The sequence below is a fragment of the Macrotis lagotis genome, chromosome 1 (genome assembly GCF_037893015.1).
Source record: "Macrotis lagotis isolate mMagLag1 chromosome 1, bilby.v1.9.chrom.fasta, whole genome shotgun sequence".
In the NCBI taxonomy this organism is placed as follows: Eukaryota; Metazoa; Chordata; class Mammalia; order Peramelemorphia; family Peramelidae; genus Macrotis; species Macrotis lagotis.
In genome coordinates this window covers 219,350,743-219,372,963 of record NC_133658.1, presented here as the reverse complement: position 1 = coordinate 219,372,963, position 22,221 = coordinate 219,350,743, and the positions used below count along the sequence as shown (strand labels likewise).

At 36.6% G+C, this 22,221-nt stretch overlaps 1 protein-coding gene across 1 annotated transcript in view; it reads left to right on the top strand.

Annotated features, from left to right (window-relative positions):
• Positions 1-22,221, top strand: part of GALNT14 (polypeptide N-acetylgalactosaminyltransferase 14) — a 353,138-nt gene that overhangs the window by 307,515 nt on the left and 23,402 nt on the right. The window contains exons 10-13 of the mRNA XM_074209659.1: positions 10,526-10,652; positions 14,377-14,469; positions 17,430-17,513; positions 18,686-18,830. Of these exons, the coding sequence (XP_074065760.1) occupies positions 10,526-10,652; positions 14,377-14,469; positions 17,430-17,513; positions 18,686-18,830 (449 nt within the window). The remainder of the gene's footprint in view (positions 1-10,525; positions 10,653-14,376; positions 14,470-17,429; positions 17,514-18,685; positions 18,831-22,221) is intronic.

Sequence of the window (22,221 nt, the reverse complement as noted above, 5' to 3'; positions counted from 1 at the left end):
TTTACAGATGAGGAAACAAAGACTTACCCAAGATAGCACAGCTAGTAAGAGTCTGAGACTGTATGTGAACTCAGGTCTTCCTGACTCCCAACCTGATGATCAACTGCAGATATGGAACATACTGCAAAGATGAAACAGTGAATTTGGAGTCAAAAGACCGAGTTCAAATCTCAGCTCTGCCCTTGACTATACCTGCCTGATCTTGGACAAATTATTTAATTCCTATAGGTCTTATTTTTTTCATCTATTAAATGAAATTAGACTAAATGCTCTCTAATGCCCCTTTCGAATCTAAAAATGCCATGATTCCCTGGAATCAGAAAAGATATTTTTATTCATATATGTGCATATATATGCATGTATGTATATGGGATAACCATTTCTGTTCATTGCTCATAGAGTTAGAGCTAGAAGAGACCTTTGAAGATGTCTATCCCAACCCCCTTTTCATTCTACAGATGATGAGATTGAGGTCTAAAGAAGTGAAGCAAATGGAAGAGTCAAAATTCAAACCCAGAACCTATAACTTTAGATCCAACCAGCTTTCCCATCAGTTGTTCTCATCATGATGAGTAACCAGGGATCTAATCCATATCAACCCAGAGCCCAGCCTATAAAATGAATGCACAGCTACTAAATAGAAATGACATTTTTATCTTTAGGATCAGGTCCTCACTGGGAGACAGCCCTGACCTGAGACATGAATTCAGATCCTACTTCTGACTCCTCCATGTGACCTTGGGCAAGTCATGTTTTCCTCATTGGGCCTCAGTTTCCCCATCTATGAAATGAGAAGATTGATCTGGATTGGCCCTGAGGTCCTTCTGGCTCTCTGGCCGAGTTTCTGGCTAATCATGTGACATGCTTCTGAGGAAGCTTGCCCTAGCCTAGCAAAAATAAGTGGAGGTTTTCAATGAAGAGATGTTAGGGATAAGCAGGGAATGAGATGGGATTTAGTTTGGGGGAGGGGATGTCTGTGGAACAGACAACTCAGCTCTAAGATGTTAATCTGAGGTTTAAAAGAAAATAAGCAGATAAAACCCTGTGCCTGATGGAAGAACAATTATACATCTCCCTGCTTGGAATTCAGAATGGCTTTGGGTCTGCTTGGAATTTATCACAAGGGAGATTATGCTACTGCTGATTCAGCAAGAACCCCCATGCTAACTCCCCATAAAAAGTCTTTTCTGATCCCTCCCCTGCCCGCCTAACAGAAGCAATAGAGTGAAAGTGATGACTCTGCAGATGCTTCCAGTGCTGAGAGTTGAGGCTGTGAGCTTTACCTGAGAAACCAGCTGCTGCTCATCTCAGCCGACTGCAGGCCCAGGGGTCATTGCATCAACTCCCACTTCACAGGACAAATCTTACAAAATATCTAAAAAGTGACAGCAGAGCTCTGGGATGCATCCAGTCCTACAACTTATCAGAGCTTCCAGAAGGTGGACATCACTAAATGATGTGCAGTGAAAAAGCCACAACAAACTATATGCACAAAAATGCTTATTATTCTAGCTGGCTTCTGGGCATGACCAATCATTTTTTACTCAGCAGTTTTATGGGAACTAAGGCCTTAACCTTTTCCAAATCATAGCATTATATTTCTGTGCAGGCTACATTCAGTTAGTCAACTTTATGAAATAGGGCTAGTTGTATTTCCTATAAATTTAACAGTTCTATGCTTCCAGAAAGGACAAAACTTAAAATCATGATTGAAATTCCCAAATGAATGAAATTCTTTTCTTTTCTATTCCTAAAAAGTCTCCTTGCTATATTGTTCTTCCTTTTTCCTGAAATCTGCTAAACACTGTGATAATTGCTCTAAGCCAATGATTCCCTTCTCTAGTTTCATAACAAGCATCCCCATCAGGTCTTCATTTATCTCAGGAAATATAAAGTCAGTCTATATAAAAATTAGTCTGAATGTTAATTTTAGTGGTACTCAAGAGCCTCTGAGTTTGAATCCTACCTCAGACACTTAATAATTGTGTGACCCCAAGCAAGACACTGATCTTATCCTCACTTTCCTCATCTATAAAATAGATGTAATAGTACTTATAGGGTTGTTGTGAGACTCAAATATATGGAAAGCATATTGTAAACCTTAAAATGCTATTTAAATATGAGTTATCATCACCACCACTATTATTATTATAATATACTTTAACATAATATGTGTTCCAAAGGATAAGAAACATAATTGAAAAGTGAAAGGAAAGTGACCCTGGTAGTAGCAGAATGAAGTCAATAAATCTGAAATGAATATATTAGCAAATTCAGTAAATTCCAGTGGTGTCATTGACCAACCCAAAAATAAAATGCAAACTCCTCTGTTTAGCTTGTAAAGTCCTTCACAACCTAGAACAACTTACCAGACACCTCTCTGTCCCTACATTTTGTGTTCCATCCAAATGACCTTTTCTCTGTTTTTTGCATGTCATACTTTGTCCTATCTTCATATCTTTGTCTTATCCTCCACCACATGAAAATACCCTCTTCTTTGAAAACACAATTCATACATGAAGTCTTTCCTGATCTCCCCTTCCCCAACTGCTAGTGCCTTCCTCAAACTGTCCTGTATTAAATTATTTTATTCTTATTTTCTTTATATTATTCTTATGTATTTATATATATGCATATATGTGTGTCTCTATTTTTATACTATATGGTAAACTATATAGTGTCTCTATATGCCCAAAATGTTTATGTTTATAAGAGTGTTGCTATTTATTGTCTCTCCTGTTAAAATGTAAACTCCCAAAGTCCTTGCAAGTAGGGATTGTTTCATTTATTATATTTATATTACCAGTTTTTCAACCTAGGGTCTGGTACATAGTAGGAGATCAAGCTTGTTGGGTAACTGATTGTATTAATAAGTTATCACTCTTTAATTACTTGTTATGTTCCAGTCCTGTGCTGAGCTACAGAGACACAATGAAATAGTCCCTGACCTAATAGACCTCACATTCTATTTGAGGAGATCTCATGTTTAAGCATATCCACAATACATTTCCATCTTTCTACCTTAAACATAACTAACACTTTCTGGGGAAGGAGTCTTGCTAGAAATGCAGATAGAAGTATCAAATTCAGCCTCCTAAAAACAATATAATTAGAATACTCAATGCATTTTTTGTAGGCCAATAAGTATATAAATGCTCATTTCCTTCCCATTTCCTCAATTCATTCATTCAGGAGCAAATATCAAATTTAGTCCATATAGTGTAAAAAGTCCTGTGTTATAGGAGATAAAATGATGTGTATGATGTAATTTCTTTCTTGAAAACCTTGTAGTCTGATAGAACAGATGATTCAAACACATAGATAACCAAAATTGAAGAGAATAAATATGAGAAACATAGAAAATAGCATGAGTTATGCAAAGATTTGTTCAGAAAATGGAGAGAATCACTTCTAGTTCAGCTAACCAAGAAAATTTGGCATTTTAATTAAGCCCAAGCAGAGGAGGGGGTAGCAACTATAGTATAAATATATATGAATACATATTTAAGTATGTATTCATGCATATTATATATTATGCCACACAATATATCATATATCCACATTATGTAACCACACATATATGTTTCATAAAGATACATATGACTATGTTATATAATTATATGTTTCAATTAATTGGAGATAGAAATATAAGCAGTTTAGATAGTTTCAGTAATTCACAGAAGAAAATAAAAGCAAACTTGATATAGGGAAAACTCTGATGGCCTCACTTTGTGTGTGTGTGTGTGTGTGTGTGTGTGTGTGTATGTGTGTATACATACATATATATATTATATATATATATATATATATATTCCAACATACAGAATTTGATCAGTAAGAAAAGACAATTCGAAACTTTATCACAAAGATATAAATACAGCCTCATATGCATCACCAGAACTTGGTGAGATGGGATCTATTCCTGGAAAAAGATAATGAAAGCTATACCTTTTTTCCCCTCAAAAGAACTAGATATGGCTAGATAGGGTAGAAAAGCAGCAGTATGTGTCAACCTAAAACCTGAAAATCTATGAACCTGAGCCTGAAAGCAATAAAAAGACCATTTGGGTGAGAATAAAAATAGAAATATGTGTGAAAGCTCTAAGACAGATAGGTAGTAATGCAAACCTCTGGCCATGGTGCTGATGCTGCCAAGTCTTCAGTTGTTCTAAGGATCTTCTCATCTAGAAGGGAGGATTAGACTTCTGTAGAAATTACTGCATTAATTACCTCTGAGCACTGAAGGAAAAAAATAAGCAATAAGGTGTGTCTATTACTAAGGGTAAAGCAGATGGAAGAATGAGCAAAATATATATAGAGGTGGTAACTATAAAAACAGCAGGTAGGGGACCCCCTTCTTTGCTGAGGTTTATCAGAGTCTTGAAGTTCTGACTTCACTAACTGAGAACTAGTCATTGAAGATCTTATTGTTCTAAGGAACCTTATTTCTAGTTTCTTGTGATTCCCTGCTTCTTCCCCCTGATTGTGAATTCTGTGTCTCTGCTGGGACTGCTCACTGGACATTTCTTATATGCCTTCCCTATAACTGGGAGCTAGGAAATCTGTGTTAGTTTTGGTGGACTTTGGAGGCAAAGGCTTTTCATTTAATTCCACAAAGATTTTAAAATCCAAATTATACATAACTTGTTGTGATAGCACCTGGGGGATATAAAGTTCATCACAATACGGACCCTATTTTCAAGAATTTTGTATTCCGGAAGAGGGAATGATTATGTACACTAGTAACTCTGATTCAGGAAATAAATAAATGCAAAGAAGAAAGACCAGACTAAGGACCAAGTCAATTTGATGAAGAAGGTAAGAGATTATATTCATTTAGGAAAGAGGACCAAGAAGGATTCACAGTCCTGAGATGGACTTTGAAGAAAGGAAAGAACTTTAAAAAGTAAAGATGGGGGTGGCTAGAGCACCGGCCCTGGAGTCAGTAGTACCTGAGTTCAAATCCGGCCTCAGACATTTAATAATTACCTAGCTGTGTGGCCTTGGGCAAGCCACTTAACCCTATTGCCTTGCAAAAACTTAAAAAAAAATAAAGAATGTAAGAGGAGGGATCTCTGCAGAAATATATAGGGGTAGCAGATATAAAGTTGCTCACATGGACCCAATGGTTATTCATGGATAATATACCATAATTAACTGTATGATTCTCTAGGTATAATAATTCTAGAACCTATCTTGGATTTATAAGTCCATATATGCTCATAAAGCTAATATGTAAAGCAAAATAAATTAATAAATATAAATTTAATTTATGTTTGTATGCACATAGATATAGATATATAGGTATGTATATAATATGGATACATATGTTTTTATATATTCACTTTATAGTTTAAATTTATTAACTTATTTCACTTTGTATATTTGCTTTATATTTATATGTATATATTTAAAATCATATATCTAAACTTAGAACATAAATAAATGCAAATAAGATAAATACAAGGTAATTCTAGAATTGTTATGCCTAAAGAATAAAAATTTTTCATCTTCCTGTAGCATGTTGTGTTCATTATCCATGAATGAACTACCCTCTAGACACTGTGAGGGCACTCTATATGTGCTTTTCCCATGTGTTTCTGCAGAAGATTTTTTTTCATAATATCAGCTAATATTCATCCCATAAATTAGGAAAAAACTTAGTCTTACAGTCTCTCAGGCCATGTGGGCAAGCTCATCAAACCCTTATGCCCTTCTGTCTCAAGATAGCTAGTTCCTGGGAAGGAGGATTCCTGGCTCGTATACCAACTAGAACACAGGGCTGCTCTCTTATCCCTTTTACACTTTTACTCCCTGGTCTGTGAATAGAGAAAAGTGGAAAAGAGGCCCAAGAGTCTGTTTCTTCTTCTATATGCTTCCCTCTGGGTGGCTCCAATGACAAGTGTCCATCATCTGGAATCCCAGGCAGCCAAATAATCAACCATCCTGGGGGAACCTTAGTTAAGAGGTTTCAATAAATATCCAGTGTGATTTACATAACCATATGGGGAAATATCTCCTGAAATCAATGACTGGGAGGGTTCCCTTCCCCTTGCCCCCATACTACCTTTCATGTGGAAATGTGTACCAATACCACAAAAGACTAGTAAGGGAAGACCTTGTCCTCAGGGCAGTGGGCATAATACAACTCTCAGCTGACCCTGAGGTAAAAAGCAGGCCTTCTCTAAGGCTTTACTCATTCCATTAAGTAAGATTGTCAAAGATAGCCACACTTGCCTATGGCAGAAAGGGAAAAGCCTGAAAGATTCATACCCTCACCAACTTGGACACAGCTGGCTCTGCTAATTAAACCTTTCCAGACTCTCCAGAGTCTCTTTTGAGCAGCAGCCAGCTAGGAAGAATATACAGCTGGGTACACAAGAGTCAGGTGGGAAGTCCCCTGGACAAAAGCTTTGAGACTTCAAGTCCCTGTTACAATCATTAAACTGCCAAATCTTGATTCCTTTCTAGACTCTAATCAAGGTGACTCTCAGAATGGTCTAGAAGCACCACGCAGGGGAGCCTGTTTTAACAGAAAGATTGTGGTGACCATATGGCCCAGACTTTCCAGTATAGTCTGGATTTCAAATCACCTGTCCCCTCATCCTCATAAACCATCAAAGTATTCCAGATATTCCAATAATTCAGCAAAGAATAATTGCCTGAATAAATTCAATAATCATTTCAATAAAAATACACATAAGCCACAAAAGATGAGGAAACAGAGAGATAATTTTCCAAACATTTGAACTTATGATCATGCCTCATATTCATCTTTAGATATAACTATTCTGTGTATAATAGAGGTATCTGTAATACAGGGCTATTCACAGTCACATTAAAAAACAGTAAGTCATGTATGAATCAACAAGAAATAAATGCCTACTCTGCTAGATAATAGGACTATACATACAAAGTCACAAGAGCTTATGTTCTAAGCGGAGGCAATATATATACACACATGCATATGCAACTGAATACAAATAAGAGTAAGAGAATAGATTTTTAAAATAATTAACTACAAGCTAATTTAAGAGGCAGAATATTAGCATATGGAGAATCAGAAAAGGATTCTTTTAAAACAAGAGTTCTTAATCTGAAGTCTATATATTTGTATGTTATGCATTTTAATTCTAGTATATTTCAATATAATTAGTTTCTTTGTAATTTGAGGCATTTTTTATGCATTTAAAAGTATTATTCTAAGAAGATTACTATGAGGAGATTACTATGAGAATAGAGAGAAGGGCTTAAAGAGTAAAGATGTGAAGACAGAAGCAAGATTTGGCAGGTGATAGAGGATGTGGGATGATTCCAGGAGAATGCTTAGTTAATTAGTTTGAGAGACTGAAAGAACAGCAATACTTTCAACAGAAATGGGGAAGTTTTGAAGAGAGCTGGATTTAAAAGAGAGAGACAATAATCTGTTTTAGATGTCTTTAGTTTGAAATGTCTGGAACATTCAGTTTGAAATGTCAGGTAGGTAATTGGTGGTGTGATATTGAAGTTCAAGGGAATATGATATAAAGATCTGTGAGTCATCTGAATAGAGATGCATGGGGAAATGATGAGGTCACCAAGAAAGTGCAGAGAGAGGAGAGGAGGATCTAAAACAGAGACAGATACCCTCAATAAGGAGCCATAATATAATTAACAAGTCAGCAAAGAAAATTGAAAATGTATGATTAGACAGAGAGGAGAACTGGGAGAGAATAGGGTCATAAAAATTCAAAAAAGAGAGAATAGCCAGGAGAAAGAGGAGGTCTATAAATGAATGACTAAGCACTTGCTATGTTTCAAGATCACTGACAATAAAAATTAAAATTCAAAAATGAAGACACAGTCCCCATCCTCAGGAGAAGACAATAAATATAATAGTTTTGAAGGATTTGGTTTGGGAAATCATAGGTATGGTGAGTGGTTTTGCATGGCTGCCATAGGGTAGTTGATAGACATGCCTTTTCCAGAAATGGTAGTGCTAATGATTTGATAACTGTTCTGAGTATTAGAGGTAGAAATCAGGTGGAAATAAAGTGGGAATAGCCTGAAAAATGACAGGAGAGCATCATGAAATGATGGATCTAGGTTGAACAGTTTAAAATGTTGCAGAAACAGTGTATGATGATTAACTATGATAGACTTAGCTCTTCTCAGCAATACAGTGATCAAAGACAATTCTAAAAGGCTTGTGATGCCAGCCACATCTAGAGAAAGAACTATGGAGTCTGAATGCAGATCAAAGCATTTTCACTTTTTTAAAATTTGTATCTTGTTTTTTCTTTCTTGTGGTTTTTCCCTTTTGTTCTGATTCTTCTTTCTTAACATAATTAATGTGGAAATATGTTTAATGTGATTGTACTTGTATAACATATATCAGATGAAATTTCCATTTCCAAATTTTTCTACCTTTCTCCTTTTCTTCCTCCCTCTTTAAGACGGCAATTTCACAAAAGTGAATATTGAAAGCTATCTTATATGTTATTGAAAAAATACTATTAAGATAAAAACTTTTTTTAAAAGATAAAAAATTAATAAAATGTAGTAAAGTCAATAAAGATGAGGAGTGAGAAAAGAACAGTTCCACTGTATTGCTTATGCTAAAGGCAAATTTATTAAACAATCACTCAGCATAAAGCACTAAACTGTATTAAAAATTACCAATAAAGAGATGACCACTGAGAGAACAGTTTCAGTTAAATGATGAGGTCGGAAGCCATAGGAGTTGAAGAGTTAAATGAGAGGCAAGAAAGTAGAGGCAACAAATGTGATGGTATTTTTTAGATCATTGACTGAAAAAGGGAGGAAGGATAGGAGGTAATATTTTGAAGGTATATTAGGATCCAATGAAAATTGTTGTTTAGGATGGGAGATATGAGTAGAATGTAGATGGGAAGGAACCTAGATAGGGAGAGGTTGAAAGGGAAAAGAGGAAAAAAAGGAGAGAGGGAAGGAAGGAAAGAAGATAATTGAAACTATACTTTGATGAAGATGAGAAGTGATGGAATCTAGGGTTCATGTAGAATAGGGTGGGCTTTGAAAAGGAGGAAGACCACCTCATTTCCAAAGTCTAGTGGAAAGGACAAGTGGGTGGAGAATAATGCCAGAATGAATGATTTGAGATGAAGAGAAGGTGATAAGAGGGAATTTACATCAAATGACATCAATTTTCTCAGTAAAGAGGCAAGATCCTTCACAGAGAATGAGAAGGGAAAAGATAAGTTGGAGGTTTGAGAAGAGAAGTGGTTTGGAATAGCTCCTATTTGAAAGAACAGTAAATAAAAAATACTGCCTTGTAGTGAGGACTGAATTGAAACTGGAGAGTATTAATTTTTAATGTGCCTATTCAGCATAGCTGTGTGTTATTCCCTGTCTCTGTTCATCAACACTTAAACAGGAGTGAAGGAGATGGATGATTAGTGAATTCAAAACTTAATTTTCTAAGAATTGACTAGTGAGAGGAAAAGGAACAGAAGAGCTTAGAGTTGAATTGACCAAGAGTAGGGAGAGATTGAAAAGCTAGGAATGTTTTAAGGGTGAATTAATTAAATTTTTGATCAAATGTAGCAGCTAGTTTTTAAGTTGATAATTTTGTATGACTTCTGAATGATGTTATAAATATCAAAATGGCACTTAGCAGAAAAAAGTTCCCCACTTCCTGGGTTAGATGATAATATGACACTCCTCTTCCAGTGCTCAATATGTGATCCCTTGCCAACGGAATCACACATTTGAACCATACCTTTTTGCAGTTAACTTTTTTCATTAAAATCAAATCAAAACTAGGTGAAATCAAAACTAAAATTCTTTGTCAGACCAAGTACTTTAATTGTTATTTTTTTTAGAAGTGGCATAGTTTGGTCAAAAGAATCCTGGACTTGGACTCAGGAAAAATATCACTTCCAATCCTGCTGCTGACACTCACCATGTCAGAGACAACTCTCTGGCACTATGGGCAGAGTTCTGGGTCTCGAGTCAGGAAATTCTGAGTTCAAATCCAGCCTCAGACACTTTACTAGTTACATAACTCTGGGAAAGCACTTAATCTCTGCCTCAGTTTCCTTAACTTTAAAATGAGGACATTATGTAAATTTCTTTTTTAAAAATATGAGTATATTAATGCACTTACCTGGCAGGATTGTTGTAAGGCTCAAATAGGATACTTGTAAAGTATTTGTCTAGACTATAATAGAATCTTAATAAAAGCTTGTTTCTTTCCTTCTTTTGTATTTGACCATGGACAAGTCATTTAACTTTTCTGAGATTCAGTTTCCCCATCTGGAAAATGGAGATTAAATCTACCTCACCGGGTTGTTATGAGAATCAAATCAGATAAGTACTTTACAAACCTTTTAGACCTATATAAATGTCAGTTGCTGCTGTTATTACCAGTTCAGGAAAAAAAGACCATAACACATATGAATAAGTAAAAGGACCACTTGAGAGGAATCATGACTGAGCTTCTCTTCCTTATCAAACTTAGTTTAAGAGAACACAAAATAAAAAAGAGGACATCATTTTCTTGCAGAAATTTCCTTTCGAGTGTGGATGTGTGGAGGCAGCCTGGAAATCCTCCCATGTAGCCGGGTAGGGCATGTGTTCCGGAAGAAGCATCCCTATACTTTTCCTGAAGGCAACCTCAACACCTATATAAAGTAAGTTCTCTTGAAAGGATGCTTCATGAGAAGGCATCAACAAAAGACCTTCAGTTTGACTCAGTGCTTGACCCATAGTAGGCACTTAATAAGTGCTTATTGATAAATTGGTTGACTGCAGACTTCCTACAGATTTGATTATGCATGTCAGCCTCCTAGATTGACCATGAGTTTAATGTCTAGACTGACTGGTCTGTCTCTTGATCTTTGCATGTGAGGAAAGGAAGTCACAGTCTTGGAGTCTGAAAATAGAAATAAACATGATGTAGTAGAAAGACTGTTGGAATCTTTAACTCTCTAGAACTATGGCTCTCTCTGGTTGCTCATTAGAAAAATGAGACAGTTGTACTAGAAGACATTAAGTTTTCTTTTTCCCAGCTAATAAAAAAAGTTCTGAAATTCCCACTGGTTTCTCTGGGGTCTGAGAAGAGGCCTAAAATGATTACATGTCACTGAATGGTCTCCTCATTGTATTTCTTTACCTGGTGAGTGGTAGATGAGTTGCAATTTCTGTACTATAGCATTCTGGAAAGTTCCATGTTTCTATCTTTGCACAATATCCTGGAGTAAGCTATCCAAGTGAAGGGCATCAAAAATAGGGATTAAACACTGAGAATAAGAACCCCGATACCTGTTGGAACAGTAGTCGGTTGTTATAAACTGTCCCCTAAAATTAATCATTTCTTTTTCCTCCCCTAGGAAAAACTATGGAAAGAATAAAGATCATTAGCCACAAGAAGAATGATTTCTTCACTCTCTATACTTTAAAAGTTGCCATTATTCTTTTTCTGTCTTTCCTCTGTCCTTTTTTTCTTTTCTCCATGTGGAAAAATATTCTTCTTTTTTTTCTTATCATTGTTCCAGTTCTTTTCTTTACTTACATTATCTGCTAGTTTCTCTCCTCACTACTTACTTCTCTCTCATCCATTTTGTTAGGGTTAGGATTAGGGTTAGAATTTGGGTTTTCTTCTGGGTGCACTTCTTGCTGTATTCTTCTGCATTTGGTTCTCTCTCTCTTTGTCCTTTACTTTTCACTCTTTTTTATATCCACAAGATGAGGCGTGTGAAGCAATGTGACTGTGGGAATGGCAGGATTGTTATCTTAAAGGAGAAGTCAGCTTTTAAAAACTAGGAAAACAATTTGGAGCAATATTGGAAATACAAGAGAGAGGAAAAAAGAGAAAAGAGGGGATGGGGAGAAGGGAAAGGAGAGGAGGGGAGGAGAGAAGAGAATCCAAAAGTGGGGGGAACTAGTCAATGAATGAGTAAAGCATTTATTAAGTATTTTTCACGTGCAAAATACTGTGCTGATTACTGAGGGCACAATTGGAAAATTAAGACAGTTCCCACTTTCAAATTAATAACTTTTATTCCATGTAGAACACAGCACTGGGTTTATATATAAGGTTTTTCCCTGAATAGACCTTACAGTCTCATTGAGGGATAGAACATAAACATACAAGTTTATAATATATCTACTGCAACATGTACCATGACGAATACACAAAAGAACTATACATAAAGTGTTCTGTGCAGACTAAGATAGAGAAGGTCATTATTTACTGGTGCAGCAGTCAAGAGCAAAAAGAATGCCAATTCCTCCTCCTAGTTTCATATATGAGGGAATGTAAGAGAATGAGCAACCAACCTAGGAAAGGATGCCCAAGAGATAACATGTGTGGCCTGAAAGAAGAGAGTCCTTGGAAAGACTTGTATATTTAATCCTTTAATCATAAATCAAGTTGTTTGAGGGGTAGTAAACTGCATGAGTGATTAGCTCAACTGTTTGGAGCTTGGATCATCAGTCCTAAAAAAATATTTTTCTTTCACTGACAGATTTAGTTGTTTGTTTGAAATGGCTGCATACAACAGGTGATGGAAAGGATTGTGAGTAGAAGAAGGAGGCTGTGGGAAAAGGCTAGGGGAATGATACTTTGGAGAGAAAGTACTCTTTTTTTCCACCCTTGCTTCTTTCAATAATTCAGTGTCATAATGGGACAGAGTACCCGACTTCTCTTCTCTATCTCCTCTCGACTTCTTAAACCCCCCATCCAGGTTGTGCCAGTTCCCTTCCCTCCCCTCCCCTCCCCTCCCCTCCCCTCCCCTCCTGCTCTCTCCATATATATGCATGTGTGTATATTTAACTTCACTTGATGATATCAACTCCAGTGGACTTCATTATCATCTTGGTGCAAAACATTCTCACATCTACTTCTTTAGTCCCAGTCTCTTCACCTTCAGTCTTGAATACTTGTTTACTGGATATCTACGACTATATATAACCATTGACAACTTAAACTCAAATATCCCAATATACATTCGTTATCTTTTACCCAAGCCATCGCCTCTTCGAAATTTTCTTATTATTGTCCATTATTTCATTCACTTGGCCTCATCATCTAAGAATCATCTTCAAGTCCTCACTCTCTCTCATCCTCCATATCTATATTGTCAAATTTTGTTATTTACATCATCTTTCCTATTCATATTCACTCCCATGTTCAGTCTGGAATCAAACATATATAATCCCCTTTTTATCTTCTAATCTCTTCATAACCTGGCCCTTCTCACCTTTCTAGGATTCTTACATCTGACCTCCTCCTACAGTCTCTGAGGTCCAGTGCATTCTTGCTGTTTTTCAAAGAAGACACTTTTATCTCCTGATCCCAGGCATTTTTTTACCAGGTCTCCTTAAATTCTGGATTCTCTGCCACCTCATCTCCATCGCCGAACTGCTGATTTTTCAAAATATCAGCTAAAATTCCACCTTCTATAAGAAACCTCTCCCACTTCTCATATTAATATCTTCCCTTTTGAGAATACCTCCAATTTATCCTGAATATAGTATATTTTGTTTGTACATAGTTTTGTTTTCATGCTATCTCTTATATATATTTGACTGTTATCTTGCTGATAGAAGGAATTGATTTTGGCTTTATTTTTATGATTAGAGCTTAGCATAATATTGTTCATATAGTAGGTTCTTAGCAAATGCTTGACTCATCCCTTTTCATCACAATTCTGTTTCCACAAACATAGAAGATAGGCTCTAAAAATACAACCAGTCCAATCTGATATACCTTTTAAGAAAATGGTTACTTATTAACTTTCCCCTGATCTTTTAAGCAAATTTATTGATATCACTTCATCATTTCAGGCTCCTTCTTTTCCTTAATCCACAAACCACCCTTGTAACAAAAAAAATAAAAAGGAAAGAAGAGGAAAAAGCAGTTCAGAAAACTAACCAGCGTACTTATAGAGTTTGACAGTATATAGAATATTTCACACACACACACAGTCTGCCTGCCTCTGCAAAAAAAAAAAATAGAGAAGTACATCTGGAGAGGGTTATTTTAAACCATCTAAATCTTGATTGTGTGGAAAATCATTTTGGAACTTTAAGCTTTCTGTTTTGAGTTGGGAAGAGTCTCATACCTATATAGTAGGGAGATGAGAGGCAGCAGAGCTGACTGTTGTCCAGCCAAGAGTATCTGAGCCTATTTTCTAGGCTGGAATTATCCATGGTCCTTTTGAAGGCCCCCACTGTGGTCAAGTTGAAAGGTTACTGGATTGGGAATGAGAAGAACTAGGTTTAGACCCTGAGTGAAGGCTACTAGTGTGTGACTTTGGACAGGATAATTATTTCTTAGGGAGGAGGGGAGTTGGTTTCCTCCTCTATAGAATGATCCTCCTTGATGTCCGACCCCTTCCTCTATTTTTCCAGGAATACTAAGCGTACAGCAGAGGTGTGGATGGATGAGTTCAAGCATTACTTTTATGCTGCCAGACCTGTGGCCCAAGGGCGACCTTTTGGAAAGTAAGTCGCTTTCAGGGGGTAGTTGGGATGGAGCCTTAGTCTATCTACCTTCAGAGCTTCTGAAGTCTTGTCCTACAATTGTTTCCACAGTTATCCTATCCTCCCACCACACACATATACCTAGTTAAATTATAAATTTCTCCAGTATAAAGTCTTTGTCTTGGACCTCCTCCATTCTGGCCACACTGGTGATCAGGGAATACCTCGTAATTGATTCTTTATTAGGTCAACTCAGGCCCTAGCAAAGGCAAATGGAACCTACTGATAAATCTATTTTTCTGAAGTTTAGAAATATCCCTAAAAAATGATTTCTTTCCACTTGTTTGTCCATAGTCCACACTATCATCCCAATTCCTCCTCCACTTTGATCTCCTTCATTTAAATTTCTTTTCTCCACTTAAGGGCTAGAGCTGCCCCCTTCCCTTGGGCTTATCTGTATTGTAATTACATTCAACCTTAAATGGTTCTTTTTAGCCCATTTTAAAACTAGATTCAAAGGGGAAAACACTATTGCATTGAGGGTTTGGAGGAATGTGAGGAAGCTGTTAAACCACATTGGTTGAGGATAATTCATTCTTTGCAAAATTAGTCAATAACTCACCTATTAGGGATATATAAAGTAATGGGGCATTGTGTCAGGATTAACATTTGTCTGTAAAACAGTTTGACCTGAAGAAAAAATAATGTTTTAAAATTCAGAAAACTAAGCACTAACTTTGCCCCTAAACTCACTTGATCTATTCTATGTAGGTCTGAAGAATGACAATTATAAATGGAGATGAAAGTCATTGGAGAAATAATAATAACAATGATTAAGCATTTATTTGGGTTTTAAGGCTTACAAGGCAATTTTCTGTGTACTTTGTTATTTGAATCTCACAACAACTATATTATTTTAGCCCTGCCTATATTATTATCTCCATTTTACAATTGAAGAGTCTCATAAAATTTAACCTTTTAGAGGTTAAATGATTTGGCCACAATTATGAAGCTAGTGTCAGCATCTTGCTGATATAGTACATGGGCACCTAATAAGGTGCTTCAATTTAAAGACTTTAATAAAGATGTGGGGGATCCTTTTCTTGGGACCACAAACAGCTATAGCATATTCAATAATTGAAACAATTTCTTTTATTGCTCACCAACCACACTGAAGTAGTTAGGCATCACTGGCCATCTCCCTCCAATTAATCAATCAACAAGCATTTGTTAAGATTTTAATAGATGCCAAGCACTTTGTTAGGTGCTGGAGACACACTACAACAGAAATAAAACAATTCCTGCCCTCAAGGAGTTTAAATTTTATTGGGATTTTATCCAGAGCATCTGTCTTTTCTTTGTTATATTCTGAACTTAAGAAATAAAATAAGCCTCTCCATCACTTAGTAGAATAGAAAATAAAAAAGATGATTGCACATGAAACTGCAAATTTATTTTGTACAATTTGCTTTTCCTGTTAAATATATAATAATTTTTTTTTCTTTTCTTTTCTCCCTTCTTTCCTCCTCCTGCCCTAGGGATGGCAACCATTAGATGCAATGATAGATAGATAGATAGATAGATAGATAGATAGATAGATAGATAGATAGATGATAGATACATGCATATATGCATACATATATGTATCATGTACATTTATACATATTTATGTTAAACCATTCTAGACATACTTCTGTTCATCAATTCTTTCTCTGGATGTAGATAATGTCTTTCATCATAGGTCCTTTGTAGTGAAATTGGGTATTTATAATATTCAAAATGACTTAATTCCCTCAAAGTTGTTCTTAAAATAATATTGTCATTACTGTATATGTAGGTGAGGAACATTCAACTTTCATTTGATCTGGCACTCCCACAGGAACCACAGCTGGGACTCAAAATTCAATAAATCTAGGAGTGTTTTAGGGCTGAATTAATTGTTTGATTAAATATAGCAAGCTAATTTTCAAATTGATAATTTGATATGACCCATGATTGATATTATAAATATCCAAATGACTCTTGGCAGAAAAAATGGTTCCCACCCCTCCTGTATACAGTGTTCTCTTGGTTCCACTCGTTTTATTCTTCATTATTACTGTGAGTCTATCCATGATTTTCTAAGATCATTGAGCTTATGATTTCTTATAGCACAGTAGTATTTCATCATGATCATAGACCACAATTTTTGTAGCCATTTCAGAGCATCTCAGTGGGAGTTAATGGTTAGGAGTATAAGGTAGGAGCCAAATGCCCTGTGGATTTGGGTCAGAATCATCCCAGAGGGTGGTTGTAGGGAGGAGGCGACTCATTCAACTTTGAAAGAAAAGACATGCTTCAGTCTTCAGCTCCCAAGGTTCTTCAGGTTCAGTTGGGACCAGAGATCTTTGAGGTGTACTTACCCTAATGAAACTATAGTTCTAGAATGGGTACATGATCCAATAGAATATATGCTAGATCCAAAGTCAGAAGCCCTGGGTTTAAATCCTGATTCTGCTGCTTACTAACAATAAAAGGTTAGGCAGATTGCTTACCATCTCCAAGACTCAATTTCCTCATTAGAGAGGTTAGGGTTGCACTACATGACCTAGCTATCCCTTCCAGCTCTGAGCAATGATACTATGATAGCTATTAAATTACATTGAATGTTAGCATGATATTATTTATTTTAAAAGAAAAATGAAAAATATTTCTCATATTCTACTCTGAAAGTGAAATAAGTTTTTCTGAGCTATTATTGCTGATTGTTCCCTAGTTAACTAAGTGTTTCTATAGTTTGCTATACAGTACTTCTCCCTCCCTTTTTAGTGAAGTTCTTCAGCATGCCAGAGGGAGGTGGGTCCTACCTGTAGGTACTTGTATTCTCTAACCTCGGCAGATTTCCCAAGACACTTCAAGATCCTCAGAAATTAGACTATTGTAAATCCATCTGTGTACGGTGATTCTTTTCTTGACCTTCTTGTTTGTTCCATACAACCCAGCATACAAAGCCGAGTGGAGCTGAGGAAGCGCCTGAAGTGTCATACCTTCAAGTGGTACCTGGAGAATGTTTATCCAGAACTCAGGTATCCATCTTTACTTTCAGAGACTTAATTGAGATTTTTTTTAAACTTTTGGCAAAAACCATAGCTGGGGATGGAGATGTGGAAATAAAGACAGAAAATAGTTAAATGGCAGGTACAATAGTATTGGGAGGACCTCTTTGCCCTAGTTTGCATCCTTTCTATTCTTACTGATGGGCCAGCTGAGTGGCTAATGGATAACAGTTAGGTCTCTAGTCAGAAAGATCTGAGTTTAAATGCAGCCTCAGATACTTACTTCCTTTGTAATCCTGGGAAAGTCACTTAACCCTGCCTTAATTTTCTCTTCTGAACTGGAGAACTGGAGAAGAAAATGGCAAACCACTTCAGTCAGAGATGACTGAAATGACTGAAAAATTCTTATCAAGGCCATTACCCAAAAAGAGGAAGAGAAAACATGCAGAAAAATCTAGAGGGGAGCCTCAGGGAAAATCTGAATACTGAAGAGCTGAATCTGTCAAAAATGTCTAAAAATTATTAGATTACTTGGGATAAATTAAGGCTGACTGTTATTTACAGTAGATGATAACCATTTATATGACAGGTGACCTATTCAACTCTTTCTATTAAGGATAGAGAACAAAACTGTTGAACTAAAAATATGGGGGGTTTAAATTTAGAACAAAATTCTTAACTACCTAAAAAGAATTTTTTAAACCATCTTTTAGATGCTGGAATGGGTAATTAGAGGAAAACTAGAATCTTTTCTCTGAAGTTTCGTAAATACAGGATATCTTATTCAATGAAGGCATTTTAGTTATAATGTTATAATAAGGCAGGGAATAAGCTTTAAGACCTCCCAATGCCTTTTCCAGCCATGAAGTATTCTTTTTTGTTATTGGTGTGATACAATGAAAAGAACATTCAGTCTTCACAGAAGACCTGGGTTCAGAACCGACCTAGGACATTTATTGTTTGTTTAGCTGTGGATGAGATTTTAGATGAGATAACCTCTCTGAGGTTCCTCATCTACAAAAAGGGGTTTATATTATATGGTCTCCAAATTCCCTTCTGTAATCCTGTTCTGGGATTCTTTTATTTTCCCTCTTTGAACATCCTTTAATCCTTAGGGAATACCCATCCTCAACTATTCTTAGGTTATAAAAGATCAACCCCCTAGACTTGATGAGCAGGGAGCTTTCATCTATTTCCATAAGGATTCCTGAGGAGTCCTTGTTCCAGAAGGGAATCATTCGACAGAAACAGAAATGTCTACAATCCCGAAAGCAGGAAGGCCAAGAGTTCCCATCCCTGATCCTGAGTCCTTGTATTGATGGTGATGGAGAAATAGTAAGGCCCCAGGTAAAGAACACTGACTTGGGGATTTGTGATTCTGATGACCTTGGGTGGTGGTGGTGGTGGGTGAGTGGGTGGGGTGAGGGAGGCTTGGGAGAGTGAGGGGGAATAGCCACATTACCCAGCCTAGCTCACCTGCTTTTATGGATTGTCAGATGACTTTCATCCCCATTTCTATGCAGAGATCAGAGGCAGAGACTGAGACTGAAAAAAAAATTATAATTCCCAGCCTTTTAGCATCTGTATTTATTGCCTTTTATGGTTTTAAATGCATAGAATTTCTCTGAAAGAAGAATCTAATGTTCAGCATCTATGCCATTATTAAATCACTCATTAAGCTAGCAGGAGCTTAATGAATATGACCTCTGTGCTTTACTTGCTGGGTAGAGAAAGTCCACCTTGTCAGTAAGAACAGGTTGTCTTGCTACCTCTCAAACTGTAAATGCAAACAAAGAGACACAGTTCAATGGATAATATAGCCTCCAGGCTAAAGTGCCAAGTCCATGAAATCCATACTTTCATGGTTCCCTCTGCAGTTTTAAATCCTGACTGATAAGTGTTCATATCATTTTAGGTGGGCCCCTCATAAAGTGAGCTTTCTTAGCCACCTGTCTCTTAACCTCCATGTCCTCTTGTCCCCTTCCTTCATCCCTTCATCATCCTGCATCCATCAGTCCTGCATCCATCAGAGGAAAAGTGATTCTTTCTCTCCTCTAAACATCACTCTTATCCTCATCTCTTTCTGACTCCTAGATCACACTACCATTTTATCCACTTCTTTTCCAGTAGTCTTCAATCCCTTTATCCACCTCTGACTCTTTCCCTTCCTGAATTAATGAACAACAAAAACAGCATTTATTTGTGCTTGTTATGTGCCCAAGTAGCTAGGTGACACAGTAGATAGAGTGCCAGACCTGAAGTCAGCAGCATCAGAGTTCAAATCTAGCCTTAGACATCTACTAGCAGTGTGACCTGGGCAAGTCAATTAGTTAGCCCTGTTTGCCTTGGTTTCCTCATCTGTAAAATGAGCTGGAGAAGGAAATGGCAAATCACTACAGTATCTTTGACAAGAAAACCCCAAATGAAATCATGAAGAGCTGGACATAACTAAAACAATTAAACAACAAGAACAATAACAATGTACCAAGCATTTTGCCAGGCCCTATGGATACAGATACAAAAAAGATTATCTCTATCAGCAAAGAGTTCATGTTCTAATAGAGGGAGACAATTCTAACATAAGGGCAACTGGCTGTTGTTGTTTGTGCTTCATTCTCCAAGAGGACCAAAGACACCAGGAAGATATTTTGAATGAAATGGATTTAAGTAAGGCAGGATTGGGCAAAGTCATGACCCTCATTCTTTCCTCCAGAGTCCTTGGAATCTATGGCAAAATAGCTAACAGGTCAACTGGCTATGGTCCTTTAGATAGTTCTTTCCCAGGTCTCAGTAATTAAAAGTTGGGTAAGACCTGAGGCATAAGGTGGCCTAATTTTCCTTTATAAAAGAATCAGTTTTGGAGGGGGAAAACTCTCTGAGTTTCTGGTCAAAACAGAAACAACTGCTATTTACACTCATGCTAAGCCATCAAAACCCAAACTATGAGTAAGGGTCAGCACAAGAATCTTTTGTTCTTGGAAGTGCCCCAGATTAGAAACTGAAACAAGTGCCCGATCAATTAGCACATACTTTCCCAAGGCCATGCTAGTGTTTCTTTGACTATAGTCCTCAAAGCAAGGGGTGGAAAGAAGGGTGGTCTTGATAATTATTAGCATTTTGAAGGGAGTTTGTCAATGGAATTGATGTCAAATTCAGAGTCAGAGGATGCAGGTTGAAATCTTGGCTCTGCTATCTAGATTTAGGGCCAGTGTGACCTTGGATGATTCGCTTAATCTCCCAGGGTTTCCATTTCCCGAAATGTACAATGAGAAAGTTAGATTAGATGAACTTGACATCACTAATTTGCCCTTCAACAAGTATTTTTATTAAACAAACAATATTCTAGTCCTAGAGACAGGGTACTAAGGGTAAAACAAGAAAGAATAAAGCAATCTCTACTTCTGGGGCAGCTAGGTAGTACAGTGGATAGAGCACCAGCCCTGGAGTCAGAAGGACCTGAGTTCAAATGTGGCCTTAGAAGCTTAATATTACCTAGCTGTGTGACCTTGGGCAATCCACTTAACCCCATTGCTTTGCAAAAAACAAAAACAAAAAAGTTACACATTATCTGGGGAGATAACATAGTTGTAGATACATATATACATGCATGCTTCATAAATAAACATATATAGGATAAATCACAAGATCTCAAGATTTAGAGAATTGAGGTTTTCAGAGATCTTTAGATACTTTCCCTTATTTGATCCCATAACAATCCTCCAAGATGAATACCACAGATCTTTCCTTTCATTTTACAGATGAGGAAACTAAGTTTCAGAGAGATTAAGTTATTTGCTCAGAGTCACATAATTACTGAATGTCAGAAATCATTTATGCATTCACACATCTCTTCCTCTTAAAATAACTTTCTTTCACTTAAAAAAATTAGTTATATATTTTGGTTTTTCATTGCTTAATATTTCCCATCTACATCCTCTCCCCTTTCCCAAAGAGTTGACTCACTACAGGTTTTTTTTTTTGGGGGGGGGGTTGGTTTTTTTACATTTTTTGCAAGGCAAATGGGGTTAAGTGGCTTTCCCAAGGCCACACAGCTAGGTAATTATTAAGTGTCTGAGACCAGATTTGAACAACTTACTCCTGACTCCAGGGTCGGTGCTTTATCCACTGCGCCACCTAGCTGCCCCATCATTACAGTTTTGAAAAAGAAAAATCAGAGGAAGACAAATCATTTAAACAAATCAATAAATCTATATTTTACACAATATTCTGTGAACCCTAACCTCCACAAAAGAGTCAAGAGAGATGTCTCCCTACAACTTCTTTTTGGGGATCATTTTTTTTATAATTTCAAAACACTCAGTATCAATTGGTTTGTGATTTTTAATACACTCTCTCATTTATAATGGGGTAGTCATTGAAATATTGTTTTCCCAGGCCTTCCTACTTCATTTAGCATCAATCCATATAAGACTTTCATACCTTTTTTATTCATAGTGCTAATCAATTCTTACAAAACAGTAATCTTCCCTTATTATCATGTTTCATATTTAGATACTCCCCAAAAGATGGACATCTGCTTTGTTTATAGCTCTTTGCTACTATAAAAATGCTGGTATAATTTTTTTAGCCAATAACTTCCTTAGTTCATATGCCTAGTATTGGAAACTTTGAGTCAAAAGGTATAGATAGACATTTGAGTCTCTTTATTTGAATAATTACAAATTACTTTCCAAAGCTTATATCATTTCCTAGATATATCAAAAATGCATTAATGTTC